This window comes from Halichoerus grypus, chromosome 12 (genome assembly GCF_964656455.1).
Source record: "Halichoerus grypus chromosome 12, mHalGry1.hap1.1, whole genome shotgun sequence".
Taxonomy (NCBI): domain Eukaryota; kingdom Metazoa; phylum Chordata; class Mammalia; order Carnivora; family Phocidae; genus Halichoerus; species Halichoerus grypus.
Genome location: NC_135723.1, coordinates 17,061,519 through 17,078,262, shown reverse-complemented (window position 1 = coordinate 17,078,262; position 16,744 = coordinate 17,061,519). Strand labels below are relative to the sequence as shown.

The 16,744-nt window shown below is 43.3% G+C and overlaps 1 protein-coding gene across 2 annotated transcripts; it reads right to left on the bottom strand.

The window, feature by feature from the left end:
* Positions 1 to 4,784: 4,784 nt before the first annotated feature.
* SFRP4 (secreted frizzled related protein 4) lies at positions 4,785 to 16,744 on the bottom strand. Of its 2 annotated transcripts, none has more exons than XM_036084026.2 (6): positions 15,918 to 16,744; positions 14,570 to 14,650; positions 14,408 to 14,473; positions 11,928 to 12,126; positions 9,427 to 9,490; positions 4,785 to 7,449 (listed from the first exon to the last, which is right to left on the bottom strand). In XM_036084026.2, the coding sequence occupies exons 1-6, from the start codon at positions 16,360 to 16,362 to the stop codon at positions 7,264 to 7,266; spliced, it is 1,041 nt and encodes a 346-aa protein (XP_035939919.1). In that variant the 5' UTR covers positions 16,363 to 16,744; the 3' UTR covers positions 4,785 to 7,263. The 2 variants fall into 2 exon arrangements, 1 of the variants encoding a protein (XP_035939919.1); XR_013443073.1 differs by lacking the exon at positions 4,785 to 7,449 and adding an exon at positions 10,597 to 10,820 and having other exon boundaries at positions 9,433 to 9,490.

Here is a 16,744-nt window from a genome sequence, read left to right as displayed (position 1 = left end):
CATGCCCTCTAGGCCTGTGTGGCCAGGGCTCCCCCACCCCGTGACCTGAGCGTCTGCCTGGGGCAAGTGCTTCCCCCCACCATACCCTTGATGTAGAGGCTGGGTAGATTGTTAGAGCCAAACCCCATGTAGCCCTGCTGCTTTTACCAGATGCTTCTCTCCAGACCTGGATTTTCTCATCTGCTCTCTCTGCACTGGGAAGAAGGGGAAGTCATGGTTTCTGCCATCTCAAGTGGCCACCTCTGTACTCCCCTGGTTGCTAGGCTATGGTCGATCCATCCAAGCTCCGAGACCCAGGTTCTTCCTCTGGGATCCCTCTCAGGAAGGTTGGGGCACTGGACATGCAAACCAACACCTGGAGAGAAGCCAAGCATTAGGGGGATTCTTTCTGATTATATGCTGCTTTGCTGGGGTGGGGACTCGGGTCACAGGATGTCCCAAATCTCCCTACTGGCTTCACTGAGTCTGGCTTTGTGGTCACCTAGAGTGGAGGAGCTTTTCACTTAGTTTCTGGATTTCTTGCAAGGGAGATTTGTTCATGAACTCTTGTGGAGTTGGTGAGTTTGCAGAGGGAGGGATGGCCCAGGGCTTCCTACTCACCATCTTGCTGACATTACCTCTTGGTTATTTAGTATTAGTAACACATTGCTCACCTGAAAACTCTAGTGTTCCAACATTATGTTTGAGAAGCACATATAAATTATTAGTAGGGATATTTCTCAATTTTTTTTCAGAATGCATTAAAAAAAACTAGGGTAAATCAACTACTGTAATTACTGGCTTTTTTTTTTTTTTTGATTGTGCAGAAGACTAAATATAGTAAAAATCTTCACCTTACTTTCTTCATATTCCCCACTCCTTCAGATCGAATACTATTATCTGCCACTTTATATGCCTGATAATATTTGGGTATTCATAATAGAATTGTGTTTAATGGCACACTGTTATGTCCAGTAGCACACTGGGCCACTCAGGAAGGGTGCAGAACTTCAAAAAGCATTCAAACAAACTCTCTTAAAATTAATAACATATTTCACCAGCAGATGGCATGTTTCACTCAGTTGTCCATATATGTGTACCTATCTGTATCAAGATTTTATAAGCAAGACATAGGGAAAGGCTATTTCCTTAGGATTATACAATTAGTTTTGAGCTAAAGAGTCAGAAATCTGATAATCAATGTCCAAAGAGATATATTCAAGTAAACCTTAATTTGTGCTGGTGTTAGTCTTGAGGTTGAAGTTAGTGGTTGGAACGCAGAGGCACGAGGCAGGCACATGGGAGCTGGGGTTGGCAGGACCAGCGAATATCGTCTTGCTCCGGGGGAAGAAAGGTTAAAGAAGAGGCTAGCACATTGTCAGGGCCCAGCTAAGTGGGCTGATCTTGAATCTCAGCTGGACTTGGCGACACAAAACGCATGTCTTGAGCCACTGTGGCTGAAGCAATTGAGGACTACAAAATAGGATTATGAATTCCACTACACAAAACAACCCCTTTCCTCTAGGGCTGGCTTACTCGTGCCCCATGACCCTGCAGCCACAGTTTTCTTGATCTCCCCACTTAGTCCCCGGAGCCACCTTCTAAGACAGGAGACCTGAAGCATTCTTGGTTGGAGCCTAATACTTTCCAGCATCCCCTCCCTGGATCCTATTCTCTGTAAATAGATGCCCTGCAGAAAATGGACAGATTACCTAAAATATGCTCTGCCCTATTCTGTAGCCCTCTTCCCGGACTCTCTTGTTGCTCTTTCTGCTCACTGGAGTGGATGCCCAGATACTGATTCCTGCTTGAATTGTGTTTGAACTTGCTCATCCCTTGGCAACTACTTTGGATGACCTCCAAAGTCCGTTTTTTAATGCTTTTAATAAAGGGGAGAAGTTGACTAAGCAATTGTCCATGTGATTTTCAGCTGCTGAAATAATCCAATGACATAATAAATAATTTGACATTATTAGAAAACTAAAAATGTTGGGGCGCCTGGGTGGCTCAGTCGTTAAGCGGCTGCCTTCAGCTCAGGCCATGATCTCAGGGTCCTGGGATCGAGCCCCACATTGGGCTCCCTGCTCAGCGGGAAGCCTGCTTCTCCCTTTCCCACTCCCCCTGCTTGTGTTCCCTCTCTCGCTGTGTCTCTGTCAAATAAATAAAAATCTTAAAAAAAAAAGAAAACTAAAAATGTTAATGAATTTTAAAAATGCATCAGTTTGATTCAACAACGGCATTTTAGATATCCCTTGATACATGACGGAATTTTATTCATAATACAATTTTTTGCTTCATCCCAGTTCTTTACACCTCATCATGTTATTCATGTTATTCCAACTTTGTGACACTTGGAGTCAGCCCTCTGGTTATGAGTCTTCCCTAAATTTAATTGCTAATAAAGTATGCTCTTTTTCCCTTTCAATGTACATCACTAATGTGATCCAAATTTGGTTCTCATCTAGATATTGCAGCTACATATTTTAGGATTATCCAGTCATAAAACTGATCTCATACAAATATTGAGCTAGATATGCCTATGCTTATACACTTATGCTTAACACTGTGTGGACCTGTAAAGGCAAAATCACACATCCTGGACTTGATTCCTGCCATGAATGGCCTCATTAATTACCTCATCGTTGCCATTCCTTACTCTCTAGTACAAAGAGACCTCTCTCCGCTAGAAGGGTAAATACCGTAAGACTGTAGTTGTGATTGGCGCATTTTCCCTTCAATAAATTTGAAATAGAGAAGACATAAAGACATGAAGATGTAAAAGTTTTGGGGTTTTACAGATTCAAATAGTTTAGAGATGACAATTACAGAAGTTGACAGAGACGTCTGTTGCTTGACACCAACCACAGGGACCATGACTAACCAGGTCTCCAGACACCACAGTCTGAAACACATTGCGAGTCTTGCGCCAAGACCAGGCTGCCATGGGCTGGTGCGCATCCGTGACTGAGTGGGGCAGGCCGCGAACACAGAGCTGGGCCTGGGAAATGAGGGACTCCTTGATGTCCGGCTTCCCGCAGCCTTGCCCAATTCTCCTTAAGACGTGAAGGAAGCCTGAAGCGCTTCCCGCCAACCTTCTTTCCCTCACACTGTCCACCCTGCCGGCTCTGTTTATCCCCCCTCCATTCTCTCTCACTGGCATTTCCTCCAATGGAATCCTTCCACGGTTAACTCCATTTGGTGCTTATCAGTTAAAAGCCACAAAGTTGACAATGAACTAAAATTTTTGGTTGGCATGTCTGTCCCATGACATATCTTTCAGGGTAAAATACTTTTCAAAAAAATATTTTCCTGTCAGGAACTATGATCAGGATTGGCATATATCATTCTGTAACCAAAAGCACTAATTTGTTCTCTTATTGCTTTTCCCATGGTGATAACATGAGGCTTCCCTCTAATAGCCTGGCTTTATGTTACTGACAAACCAGAGTCCTTTGGTCTGTTAAAGTGAAATTGAGTAAGTTTGGGAGCCCAGATCTTTCTCTGACCACATGTGAGGCATCAGACAAGCGCGGGTGTAGCCTTTCTCCTGCAGGCTAGAGTGTGGCTTCTAAGGTCCCATTCAACTTTTGCATTCCACAATTCCAAGTAACCATTTTTGCTTTTTGAATCGGTGATAACAGCAGGTAGAGACTTGTGGCAAAAAAAAAAAAAAAGTGCCCTTCTTTTTTTTTTTTTTTATTCAGGGACTGGTTCCACCAAACAGAAGTACCCTAGAGCTAGCTCAAGAAAAGGAGATTTTTTATAAGTTTGTAATAGACAATCCTATAAGCATCCAAGGACAGAAACCAAAAGTGTGTTCACACTGCATTGGTTCCTTTCTTCGTTCCTTCCCTTCCTCCTTCCCTTCCTTCCTTCCTTCCTTCCTTTTTTAAAAGATTTTATTTATTTGAGAGAGAGAGAGAGAGAGAGAGCGGGGTGGGGGAAGAAGGAGAGGGAGAAGCAGACTTCTTGCTGAGCAGGGAGCCCGACATGGAGCTCAATGTGGGGCTTGATCCCAGGACCCTGAGCTCATGACCTGAGCTGAAGGCAGACGCTTAACCGACTGAGCCACCCAGGTGTCCTACGCTGCTTTGGTTTCCAACTAGAAAGGAAGAAACTGAGGTTATTTATGTTCTCATGTGTCTTAAAAAGAAGGCTGGACTGAGGGGAAATCTACTGGCATGTCTGCTACACCCTAATTCTTTGGTTTTTCTAGATGACCAGTTATACTATTAAATTTGATTCATTAAAAAAATTGAGAAGTTTGCATAGGCTTTCCCCAGAAGTTAAGAAATTTATCATCTATCTATCTGTCACCTCTCTATTGTATCTATCATCTCTCTATCGACTATACCCTCTATGAGGTGCTTCATCACTCATCCCCCAGCTTCCGAGTGTTTGGAGAGTTGAGAATGTTGTCAGCGATGGCTCACAGAGGAGGAGCAGAGCTTTGCCCAAGGTGACATCCAGTTCCCAGCTGAAATTTATAAAGAAATATTGACAGGGAGAAACAATCTTAGTGAGGATTTGGAAGGTCAGCATTTTTGCCTATCTGTGGTCCAACATCCTGATGGATAATTGGCACTATAATCAAGAACTTTCCTTGGTGGGCATACCCCTTGGCCCAGCAATGCTACTTAAACTGACTTCTCCTGAAGAACTAATTAAGGATGTGCACAGATATTAGTTATCAAGATGTTGATTCAGTTATTCAGTATGTTCAGTTAAGAAACAACCTGAATCTCTAAAAACATAAGGGTTTGTCGAGTAACGCATACCATGGAATACAACAGAGCCATTATAAATGAGGTGGCAATCAGCTTTATTGACATGAGAACTAGTCTGAATAAGAGGCTGAGTGAAGAAGGAAGGTTAATCAACAGTATGTATAATAAGCTCCTAGGTTTTTTTCCCTCAAATCATTACATAAATGCATAGGAAACACCTGGAAAATTGTATACCAAAATACGAACAGTGATTACCTCTGCATAGCTATAAGTAGGATAAGGTAGGATTTTAATTCCACTATTTTTATTTTATGCATTTATTAAATACTTTATAGAAAACACATGTTTACTATATTATTAAAAGACCAACAAAATTATTGAAAAAATAAATGCCTGCAGTTGTCCTTAATTATGAGATTTGCTGATCCAAATATTGCAAAATAAGTTTTTTTTCCCTCACTAAAGTAATCCAACTCTCAAACAATTCTCATTTCAATACCTCAGCTTTCCTTTCCATATATTTTTATTTTTCTCCTCTCACATGTATTTCAATGGAAAATATATTGAAGGGAGAGAAAGAAATTTTCAGCTCTCACACAAAGGCCACTACCGTACTTGTCACATTACTCTCAGTGTGGGCTGATGTTCGTTTTTGACTTTTTCATAATAAATAAACCAAGTGGCCTGGTTCATCTTTTCTCATTTAATCAAACTGATATATGTGCCTGGTTACATCTTGTCTAATGTATAAGCGTGCTTAGTTAAGTACTGTATAATGTGTTAATGTTCCTAATGAAGTATTACATTTCATCTAATATTCAGTACACGATTTCAGTTAAATATTTAAACAATGTTTAAATATGTAGTCCTCTCCAAACTCTTATAATCTTCAGAATTGTACTTAGGGTGTTGACTTTTTTTTACATATGTTTTTTCTCCACTTCCATGGAGAGTTCCATTTCTGATTCCCCTCCCCAGAGAATCCCTACAACGCTGAGGAGGTAAGCTAGGCTGCCAATTCCTTTTAACGGCCTTGCGTAGGTTTCTTTGGTGTGGATGCTATGCTGAACCCCTCTCCTGCTTTCCTTAAGGGCCGGAGAAGTTTGGCGTCTAAGGGAGCAGAAACATACACCGAGTATTTTACTGGTACCCTAATGTGGGTCCATCTACTGGACTCCTTCAACTCCAGCGCCCTGCGGTGGTGACAGAGAAGAGGGGAGCCCATGCCCGCATTCTTATTAACCCCACTTCTCCACTTTCCCTGGGCTTACCCACACACCTCACTTCTGTGTCCCGATGGCTACAGAGATGAAGGGAGATTATGTGTCTAATGATCTTGTGTGAGCACGACAGGTCACTTCACGCCTTCTCTGAGAAGCAGGGACATTGGGAAAGCTAAAGGAGATTTTATACTTCAGCTTTCAGATTGTTCCTCTACCTCCTTGAATGGCGAGGTGACTGTAGTTGTCGTTCCAAGCGCAGAGCTGGGGTGTAGCGGGGTAGCAGTGCTGGCTGAGAAGCAGGGACTTTGGAGGCCTGGCCCTCCCCCCATTGGGCCCACGGGAACTTTGTAAGCACCAGCTCTCCGCAGAGACAAAAATTCTCTCAGGCTTGGCATCAAGATACCTAGGATGTCCTGGGAGATGAGATGAGCACCACATCCAGGGGTGTAAAATTCTTGGGGGTTGAGTCACTGGTGCATAAATCGTAATAGGAGAAACGAACTCTGTTTCTGGTGCCACACAACGATTACTAATGAGAAGCATCATGAATGTGAATTCAGAGCCTTGCCACCCCCGGCATGGTATCCAGGAAACAAGGATACAGATGTGGTGTGTCTGCCTTTCCCTTTTATTTATTTAGTTATCATTATTATTATTTTAGTTTCTAGAGTTTCTAGCTAAAAATGAGCTGAAAGGGTTCTTTGTAAAAAAAAAAAAATCATTACAATTTTCCATACCCTGCTTTTCTAGATTGTTCCTCAATACCTCAATTTTCCATATCCTCCTTTCATCACAGAAATTCTTCCGCAAACAGCAAACACATAAAGATCTTTTAGACATTCATTCCTCTTGCCTTCCTCCTTAGAATCACTGTATTTTCAATCACATCTTAGAATATCACGAACCTTCTAACAGCACAAGTCAAACTGAAATAAAACATATTGTAAAAAGAAAAATGAGTGTTTTGTTTGTAATATGGCATTTATTTTACAATGCACATATTAGGTCAAATGGTAAGAACCAAAAGCATCTTTTCCCCACACAGAGATCTCCCAGAGTAGGCCCCACGAAGGCTACTCTGAATGCCACCAGAAGCTTTGTCCACCAGCTTTCAGCTTTCATAGACCTTCCACACCAAAGGACATACCTACCACTACGGCTTGTGGTGGCTGAAAAAGAAAAACGGAAGCAGATCATTAAGAAAAATGCCGCAAGATGTGTGTAGGAGGAGTTCTGCAGTTGTTAAGGCAAGGGGAGTGGGGCCTTCCCCAGGCTGGCTGGGCAGCGCCTGGCCTCGGCCTGAGAGGCAGTCTCGGTTCTGGAAGGCGGCTGGCTCACACTCTTTTGGGGTTTGTTCTCTTCTGGGCACTCCTAGCTTTAATGGTCTTCTTGGGGCTGGCTGGTTTGGGAGCAGGCGGCTTTCCCTTTGGCTTCGGGGTGTTGCTACGACTGGTACGCCCCGCTGTTCGCTTCTTGTCCTGAACGGTCCTCCGCTGTTCCTGCAGCCTCTCTTCCCACTGCTGGGAGGCAATTTGCACACATGACCGTCAGAGGCATCGCACTGTGTAATGCTGGGAAACTGACGTCAGAATCGATGCCATTTTTCCCCCCTGTAATAGCTGAGTCGTGACAACAATGAATAAAATCGCCAGCCTGCATTGCCAGGCACTTGGCACACACCAGAGGATTTGAGAAGCGCTCAAGATGGGATGAAGTCTTGATACCCATTCATTTCACGGAAGCTCCCCACAGCCCTGCTAGGTTGGACACCACAGTCGTGGCCAGGAAAGGGCACACACGGCCCCTTTGCAGCCGGTCACACAGCTGACAAATGTCAGAGCTGGGAACCAAATTCACCAGTCTGACTCCGGGGCCCAAGACCCCAGGCCAGGCACTTTTGCCCAGCGGCCCTGTGCTGCGACATTCGTGCACTGCCAAGCCTTCTAAAGAGGCTCTGACATGGCAGAGAGCAGAAGTTTACCCAGCCCACGAGGAAGGCCAGGGGGCCTCCCAGCGCATTTGTGGGTGGGTTCACCTAATGCTCTTCCATCCGAGACAGAAGCCCCTCCCACCTGTAGTAATCCGCTCAAGTGGTAGCCACCCAGAACCGATGAGAAATGAGACTTTCTGGATAGTTGTCTCCTTCATAGAAAAGGACTCACTGCTTATAATATAAAGAAATACTATTCGCTTAAACAGCAGCATGTAAGAAAAAACTGAAAAAGTGGATCCACTTGAATAGACATTGCCTTTTAGCATAACCTATATGCCCCTACTTGGTCAGAGTGTATTTCATTCAGCAAAGAGTTTGAGCATGACCACAGGCCAGGCATTGTCCGAGGCACTAGAAATGCAGGGAGATGAGAAACACAGTCCCCACCCTCCCAGGGCACAAGTCTAGTCTGTTCTGAAATCATGAACTCATCACGTTTGCTATTATATGGTGCTAGCTTCAAATTCTCACTGAAGCATATTGGAATGTTTGTTGCAAAACTGAATGGCCCAAACAGCTCTATGATTCCTGAAAGCTTGCTTTCCTCTCAGGTTCTTATGGTGGACTGACTTTCTACATTGATGCTTCTAATCTACGGTAGTCCTGGAAACCGGATAACCAATCCCGCTAGAATTTTCTGTCCAGTAAGGCTAAGCGCGCTCCTGAGCAGCGCCTGAGTTTTTAGCTCAGATGTGCCCGTTGTGTTATTCCGAAGTGCACGGAGTAGGAGAAGCTGTGTTCAAACTACCTTCTCCATCAGTCTTTTCCCTCGCAAATTGAGAGGCCCCAGGCCGTTGTAAGACCTTTCGTGAACCGGAAAACACAAATTCTCCTAGATACATCTAAACATATTTTCAGGAGAGGGGATGCTTTAAACATTTCCAACCAATGACCTGATTTCTTTAGTTCTGGTGTGATCTCATATCTCTGGGCAAAAAAAATTATTCTAACTCCCTTAACTGAATTACCAATATTTCCATGATGTTACCACTAAAATCATGGATTTGGCCACAGAATGATTACAGTTTGTAGATAATTGATTTTGACAAGAGTCTCAAAATTATCTTAAATACAGGGAAAGATTATGCTTTGTACAGAGACAGAATGAATTTTAGAATTGCGTATTCACACCCTTACATGTCTATGTCTGTTTTAAGCCCTCTGGATGTTAATTCTGCTCAAGTACCTAACTGATTTTGCTGAAATAGTTAAATAAAATCCCATAAAGAGATAAAAAAAAAACAACACCAATTTAACCTGGAAATAATCAGTCGATCCGTATTGAATGCAACCAAATCACCTCTGAGGCTGAAGAGAGATTAATGCTACAGCTTCCAAGTCAGAACAGCTGTGCTCTTAACTACTTATTCAAAAGGCAAATTGTGCCGCTATTGCAGGCCCCCTGAGGGCCTGGAGAGAGAAGAATGTGAAGAATCCCCCAGCTCTAAAGAATTTCTTCACATGCCCTTAACGCCATATTCGTAGTGTTGCTAATTATACTTACTATGGATCTTTTACTGAGTTGATCTCTCCATTTTTCAACTAAACAGTTTTCAAGAAGCATCATCCTGAAAAAAAGTAATTGATCTTGAGCAATTCTGATTATGAAAGGAAAAAGTTTAAAAATCCAAAAAATTGTAAAAAGCCAAAATTCTTTATAACTCTTAACTGTACACTCCACATGTATACCATTCATATTTTACTAGCATTTCCTTTTATTCTTCCTTGTCCCTATATATATGTGTTTAGATCACACTGTATATTGAGATCATACTGTATATTTTTTAATCATTCTATTATATGTATTTTCTCATATAATTAGAATAATTAAAAAATACAGCTTTAATAACCATAAAATATTTCAACAATGATATGCATAATACACTTAGGCCTTTCTCTACTGTTGAACCTCCTTTTGCTTAGCTACTATTACCAGCATTGAGTCGAATTTCCTTGTATATATATACTAGTGTGCACTGACTTATTATTGCCTTAGGACAGATTTCTGAAAGTAGAATTACTGGGCCAAAGAATATGTCTTTTTTCAAGGTTTTCCATGCACAGTGCCAAATTGTTTTCAGAATGGTTGAACTTTCATTCAAATTATTTTTTAATTTGGGTTGGAGAATTAAAGAGGTAAATTTAATACTATTTGTATTTCTTCTGGAACTTGTCCGTATAGATTTATGTACACATTATTTATATATTGTAGTCTTAATGTATCAAATATGAACTTATGTGACCTCTTTATACAGTAAGGTTACTATTGCGTTGTCATAACCATTGCAAATATTTTTCTCAATATTTATTGGCCTTTTTGGGTAATTTTTATGTCCATGATATTATGTCATCAAAAGTCTATATTGACATTTTGCCCCTGTAATTTCTTACGTTAATTTCATGTTTGTAAAGTATTTTGCCTTTCAGATTTCACATATCTATTCACCTGATTTTATCTTCTATGATTACGTTTAAAAATGGCTCTTTAATCCATTTGAAATTTATTTTATAGTACAGTATAAAGTGAAAATATGTACTAGTTTTCCAAATAAAAATATTTGCAACATTTACTAAATAATATATTCATGTCCAATTGATTTGCCATATCTCCTTCACAATCAGTTATTTTATACATTAGAATCTGTTTCAAGACTGCTTCCTCTGTGTTATTTACCTACATGTGTACTCCTGCCCCACATGGCATTAGCAAGTGTAGCTCGGTACCAGTTTTCTGTTTCTCCTAAGGCAGATCTCCTTTCAAATGGTATTTTCAAAATCTCCTTTACATGCCCTTGCCCGTTTGTTCCTTCAAATGATCATCAGCATCAATTATGAAGACATAACTCCCAGTCATTCAAAAATATTTTTACTGGTATTTTCATCAGAATTATATTAAGTCTATAAGTGAACAGAAAGGATGACAGGAAAGATGTTATTTAATTCATTTATAATCCACTTATCTGTCCCAATAGGATTTAATGACTAGCAATCTGGTACGGTCCCAGAACCGCATCTCGTTCTGTAGCAGGTACAAATACTATGCAAGAGATGAGCCCAGAAACTTCAGTCAACATTCATTCATTCAACTTCTTCAGAGAGACAAGCTCTAAGTAGAAGAACAGTTTTAAAGCCAAGAACACAAGGTGGTATACATGGTACCCAAATACTGACAGGATACAGATCAAGGAAGTATTCAAGTGAGGTCAGTTTCAAAAGGGGTTTTGGAGAAACAGTCCATAGCTGTATCCAGAAGAAACAGATAAGCATTAATGGCAGGGAATCAAAGGGAAGACTGGTTATATAAAAAAGGAGTCATTTTGTTGGAGATGTATCCTGCAGCAAGTTATGGGGTCCTTCCTGGAACCTGGTTTGAAGAGTTTGATTTTTCCATTACAAGGAATGTACCAGTATATAAAAAGATGCCAAGGAAAGAGAGGTGGGGACGCACACTCCCAGAGATATGCGTATATGTGTGTGTGAGTGTGAGTCTGACCGTGTGTGTGTGTAATGGTCTATCAAACAAATACTGTACATTTATATTGTATATAAGGAAAATGTGGACCTGTCGTCTCAAATGGCCGTCTTTACTCGATCTGTAAGTTGTTAAAGAGCTCTTAAAAAATATTCAGGATTTGCCACACTAAGATTGATTTGAATGGTTTGAAAAGAACTGTTTTAACTCATAGTAGTATATCTGCCTATGATTTTTCAAGTCGCTTAATGAATTCTGAACTTGATTTTTAAAGATTCCATTCAAATAGTCCTATTTCGATTTTTCCTTAATGCCATGAGGAATTCAATGATATTTAGGATATGTGATATGGTAACAGCGGCATCTATTAAAATGATCGATTTGTTTATTTATTTATTTATTTAGTTAGTTGTCTTTTAAAAAAGAACTACTGATGCCATTTTTTTTTTTTTTTTTTAAATAAACCATCCCTGCTAAATGAGATTCAGGTTTCTAGAAGCAGCGTGCAGTTGCTTCTGCCCCTTCGTGCCTACCTGGAGCGCCACTCATAACACATGATGAGAACGTCTTGGTGGGGCAGGATGTGAGGACACTGGCAGGAAGAATTTGTGATGAGCGGGACCTGCATTCGAGGGATGGGGGACGAGGACTTGAAGATCTCTTTCACGTCCACCACGGTGGTCACTTCGTTACAGCCACTCCTCTGCACGGCTTTTATTTTGGCATGAATGACTGCGATTGAAAAAAGTGGCAGAAGTGTTGATGCAGCCTTCGGAGACAAAGAAGGATGGTGCATCCGCGCCAACTCCTGAACCTCTCTTAAAGAATCCCTCCTGTAATTATGGTCATGTCCACGCTGCCCAGACGCAGGCAAGGAGCCCACACAATCCGATTGTCAGCATTGTCTGCCGAGGCCCGGATCCTGCGGCAGAGTGCAGGTGTGCGGGGACGAGCAGGCTCCCGCGGGGCTCTGCAGCTGGCTCGGCCACTGCTCCGCATCGGCTGCAGCTGATAAAGAACCGCACAGATTGTTCCCCGCCTCAAAATCCTAAAATTAGTCCCGTTTGTTTGGGTGTTTGTTTGCCCAAATCCTACCCGGAAATTCATGTCAGGAACGTCAATATTTGTTAATCCTCTGCCTTGTGATTATCTGAAGTGAGATCATATGTTCTTGAGTTCAGAAGCCACTTTTTTTTTTAAGATGTATTATTTGAGAGAGAGAGCGTGTGGGGGGAGGGACAGAGAGGGAGGAGAAAGAGAATCTCAGGCAGACTCCCGCTGAGCCCGAAGCCCAAGGTCATGAGATCATGACCGGAGCCAAATTCAAGAGTCCAACGCTCAACCGACTGAGCCACCCAGGCGCCCCTCAGAAGCCACTTTAAAGTTGTATGGTCCAACTACCCGCCTGATGCTTGAACTTCCTCTCTTCCAAAGGAAGTTATTAAAGTCATAACATTTTTGAACTGGAAGGAGTCTCTGAAGATCACTGCTCTCAATCCTTTAATTGCATAGACTGTCAAAGCCAGGTCTGTGGTGAGCAGAAGTATAACTCTTATTACAGATGGCTGTTAACATCAGTGTGTCTGATCAAGCTTTAAATTCTGGCCCTTTTGGTCCCTTGCTATTACTGCCTTCCATGGAATTGTAATCAGCCTCGCACGGATCTGTCTTGGATTCTGTCCTAGAAAGCTGGTTTATGAAGAAGCCAAAGGACTTAAATAGAAATGGTTTCATCATCAAAGTAGTTATGGAGAATAGCAAGACAGTGAAACTCTGGTTAGTAAGGAGGGCTGGATAGTGTCAGATGAGGGAAAAAGTAGATTAGATTAAGACAATATCTACAAAGAACAGTTTTAAAACAACAACAATGAAAGCTACTGGAAAAGTCAGTGCTTTTTTTTCCCCTTTGGTTGAGTTACCCACATTGGCTATGTATAATCTCAAATCTTACAATTCAAATAAAAGGTTATGTTTTTCAGACTTTTATTTTTTTAAAATTTATTATTTTTTTTTAGGATTTTATTTATTTATTTGACATAGACACAGCAAGAGAAGGAACACAAGCAGGAGGAGTGGGAGAGGGAGAGGGAGAAGCAGACTCTCCACCAAGTAAGGAGCCTGATGTGGGACTCGATCACAGGACCCCATGATCATGACCCGAGCTGAAGGCAATGCTTAACCGACTGAGCCACTCAGGCACCCCTTCAGACTTTTATATGGCCATGATCTTCCTATTTTCACATATGAAATATTACATAAAGTTCATGATTTAAAATTTCAGTTTGAATTACGGAAAACAAAGTTAACAAATAAAATGACCATTTTGCCTAAACAGTTCCTGTTATTTCAGCAGAAGTAATTTAAGAGTTGCAAAGGTACATAAAGGAGCCCAAATAGATATTTTAAAAGAACCTATTTTTAATTAAATTTACTTTCAAATGATAATAGAATTAAATTTACTTAAAAAATTAAAAATAGCCTGATTCTTTGAAGAACGTGCTGACTGTTCTTTCCAGTAAGAGAGGAGGGCATTTAAACTATGTCAATACTTGTACATATTTCCCCACAATTCCTTTAAGATGTTAAATATCTACAGGTTTTTTTTTTTTTTTTTTTTTACAGGTGTTTATAAGTAAAAAGAAAGATGGGCAGGTCTTAGCTCCTGGGCCTCTGGGCCTCAGATAATCCAGCCCATGGATCACTCACCCATCCTTCAGGAAACCTCAGGAAGAGAACAGGTCAGATGGGCTGGCCTGGCTGAGTGGCCCCTCTCCCTAAGACAAGGAGGACCTTGAAGGCAAATTTGTGCTCTGATCCACATCACTGTTCTCCCTGGGTAATCTACTTTGGTTTTGCTTAATTTACCCAGAAGAGCAAGACATTTTACAGTTGTGTTTGTGCCATCGGGAACCCACGTCGAGAACCCACGTAAGTAAACCCTTTGTCATCAGCTTTGTGGCTGGCTTTGCAACGTGGCAAGTCCTCAGGTGAATGGTTGCGTCCGATGACTTACCGTAGCTGTAGTTTTTGCTCAGATATGTCGCCAGAGTGGGCTTCACCTTTTTGCACTTGCAACGGTCTGAAGGAGACGAAAGAGAGACAAGAAGTTGGAAAAGTGTCCTGAAACCATTCTGGGGAGGAGACAAAGAGGGAACCTCAAGGCGAAAGAACTCACCAGGGCTTAGGCGTTTACAGTCAACATCAAGAGGCCTTTCCTGAACCATCATGTCTGGCGTGATGTCTATCCACTTAACGTCTGAAACACACACAGAGCCGCGTGGGTGTGGTCAGTGACTTAGCCTGTTCACCCAGCTGGAATAAAGAACCATCTGGAGACACACACTAGCACAGTATCACAAAAGAATAACACTACATTGTAAAAGTGGCATATGACTGTCGACTACCTCTTTCATACAGACATTCCTGGGCTTAGGAAAGAAGACTTTTGAGTGAGATTTTACCCATCGAGCACAAATTGACGTGAATGCGTGTCCATTTGACTTGGCTGACACACACAGCTAACTTCCCTTCCAAATCCATTTTAAAATGTTGGTTTTTCCAAGTTGACAGTTGACACTAATCAAAATGTCCAGAATATTTCCAAATCACCACCTCTCCTTTTGCAGTGCAGAAACAGTCCACAGCTATATGTAAATCCCCCAAAGCATAACCCTCTATCATTTATATAATGTAAGCAATAAATATGTTTTTTTTTCTAAAGCTTTGAATTAGAGAGGAGTTTCGATTTTCCCTTCACTTTACTTCTCCTTCATGTATTGGGCAATGCTCTGAGATAGAACCTCAAAAACTACACTGAGGCAACACCATAATCTCTTTAAATGTGCAGGAACCTGGGTCCGGGATAAAAGCATGCAAAATGCTCTTAGGTTTCATTTCAAGAAATGGAATTAAACTTGCTCCTTCATCCTAGAAAAGCATCAAAATGACAAAAAAAAAAAAAAAAAGGAAGCAAAAATTGTTATCCAGTTAAGGAAGATGCCACAGAGTTTGTCTATGAAACAGATGTCACAATTTTCCAGAACAACTAAATTTACAAACTTGCACTCCTGGTGGAGAGTGATGACTGGTACTGCCTTTTTCGGCAAGAGTTTTCAAGAGCTGACACTAACTGGAGAATCCCGGTGGGACTGTTTTCAGGATTAAACGATACACATAAAGTGCTTAACACTGGCTCAGCCCGGTCCTATGCCCCACCTGCTATTGCCGCTCTTCTCTGTCAATGACAATGCCCCCAGTGGCTCACTTATAAGCACCTCCTCACCCCGCACACACATAATCTATGGGACGTGGTGTTCTTCAGCTTCCGAAATTCCTGTAGGGAAACCAGACTTTTCCCCAAAGTCTGGTCACCAGCCCTTCCCACCTCCCCCAACCCTCGGAAGTGGGGTGGGGGGTGCTGACCGTCCACCCACTGGCATCGGGAGAAGTGGCCGCCCGGTTCTCACGTGGCAGCAACTGCCAAGAATGCCCCTCGCCCCCTCGGTCCTTCCCCTCGGCCTCACCCTCGGGGAGGTCGGTGACGATGGCCTCCGGCGAGATGCACACGCCGCGGTCGTAGACGGGCAGCTCGTCGCAGGCCAGGCTCTCGGGCCAGCTGTGGTTGTACATCTTCATGAGGGGCTCGCAGTCGTCGCGCGCGCGCTGGCACACCGACTTGCACGGCTTGATGGGGTCGTGCAGGAACTCCAGCGTGCAGATGGGCGCGTACATGGCGCAGAGGAAGAAGCGCAGCACCGAGCTGCAGTTCACGTCCACCAGCTCCTCGTACTGCTCGATGGCCAGGATGGCGTTCTCCTGCGTGCTGTGGTGCAGGTGGTTGGGCATCCGCGTGATGTTCCAGGGCATGTGCCGGCACATGGGGATGCGCACCGCCTCGCAGGGCGCGCCGCGCACGCCGAGCGCCAGGCGCAGCCCCAGGCACAACGCCGCCAGGACCGAGAGCAGCATGGCACTGCGCTGGCGCGCCGCCACCCCGACCGGCAGAAGGGGCCCCCGGCTTGCTGCTCCCCTAGTCTCTCGTCCTCCCTTCCCTGGGGAGGAAGTCCTTCGGGGGCACGAGAGAGGCTCTCCGCCCGCGCTGCGGTCGGCAGCGGTGCGGGGCAGCGGGAGCGGCCCGGGGTATCCGGCGTCCGGCGCACCGAGCGCGAGCAGCGCCAGCCCTCAGCCTGCGGGGCGCGGACCCGCCCGGGCAGCTCCAGTCCCCGACCCGGCAGCTCCGAGCGCAGCCGACCTCGGCCATTGCGGGACCCTATTTATCCCGACACGTCCCCTGACGTGGGCCCGGAACGCTCCCTTGGCAGCTGCGAGAGCGGTGCGGGCTCCCCCTCGG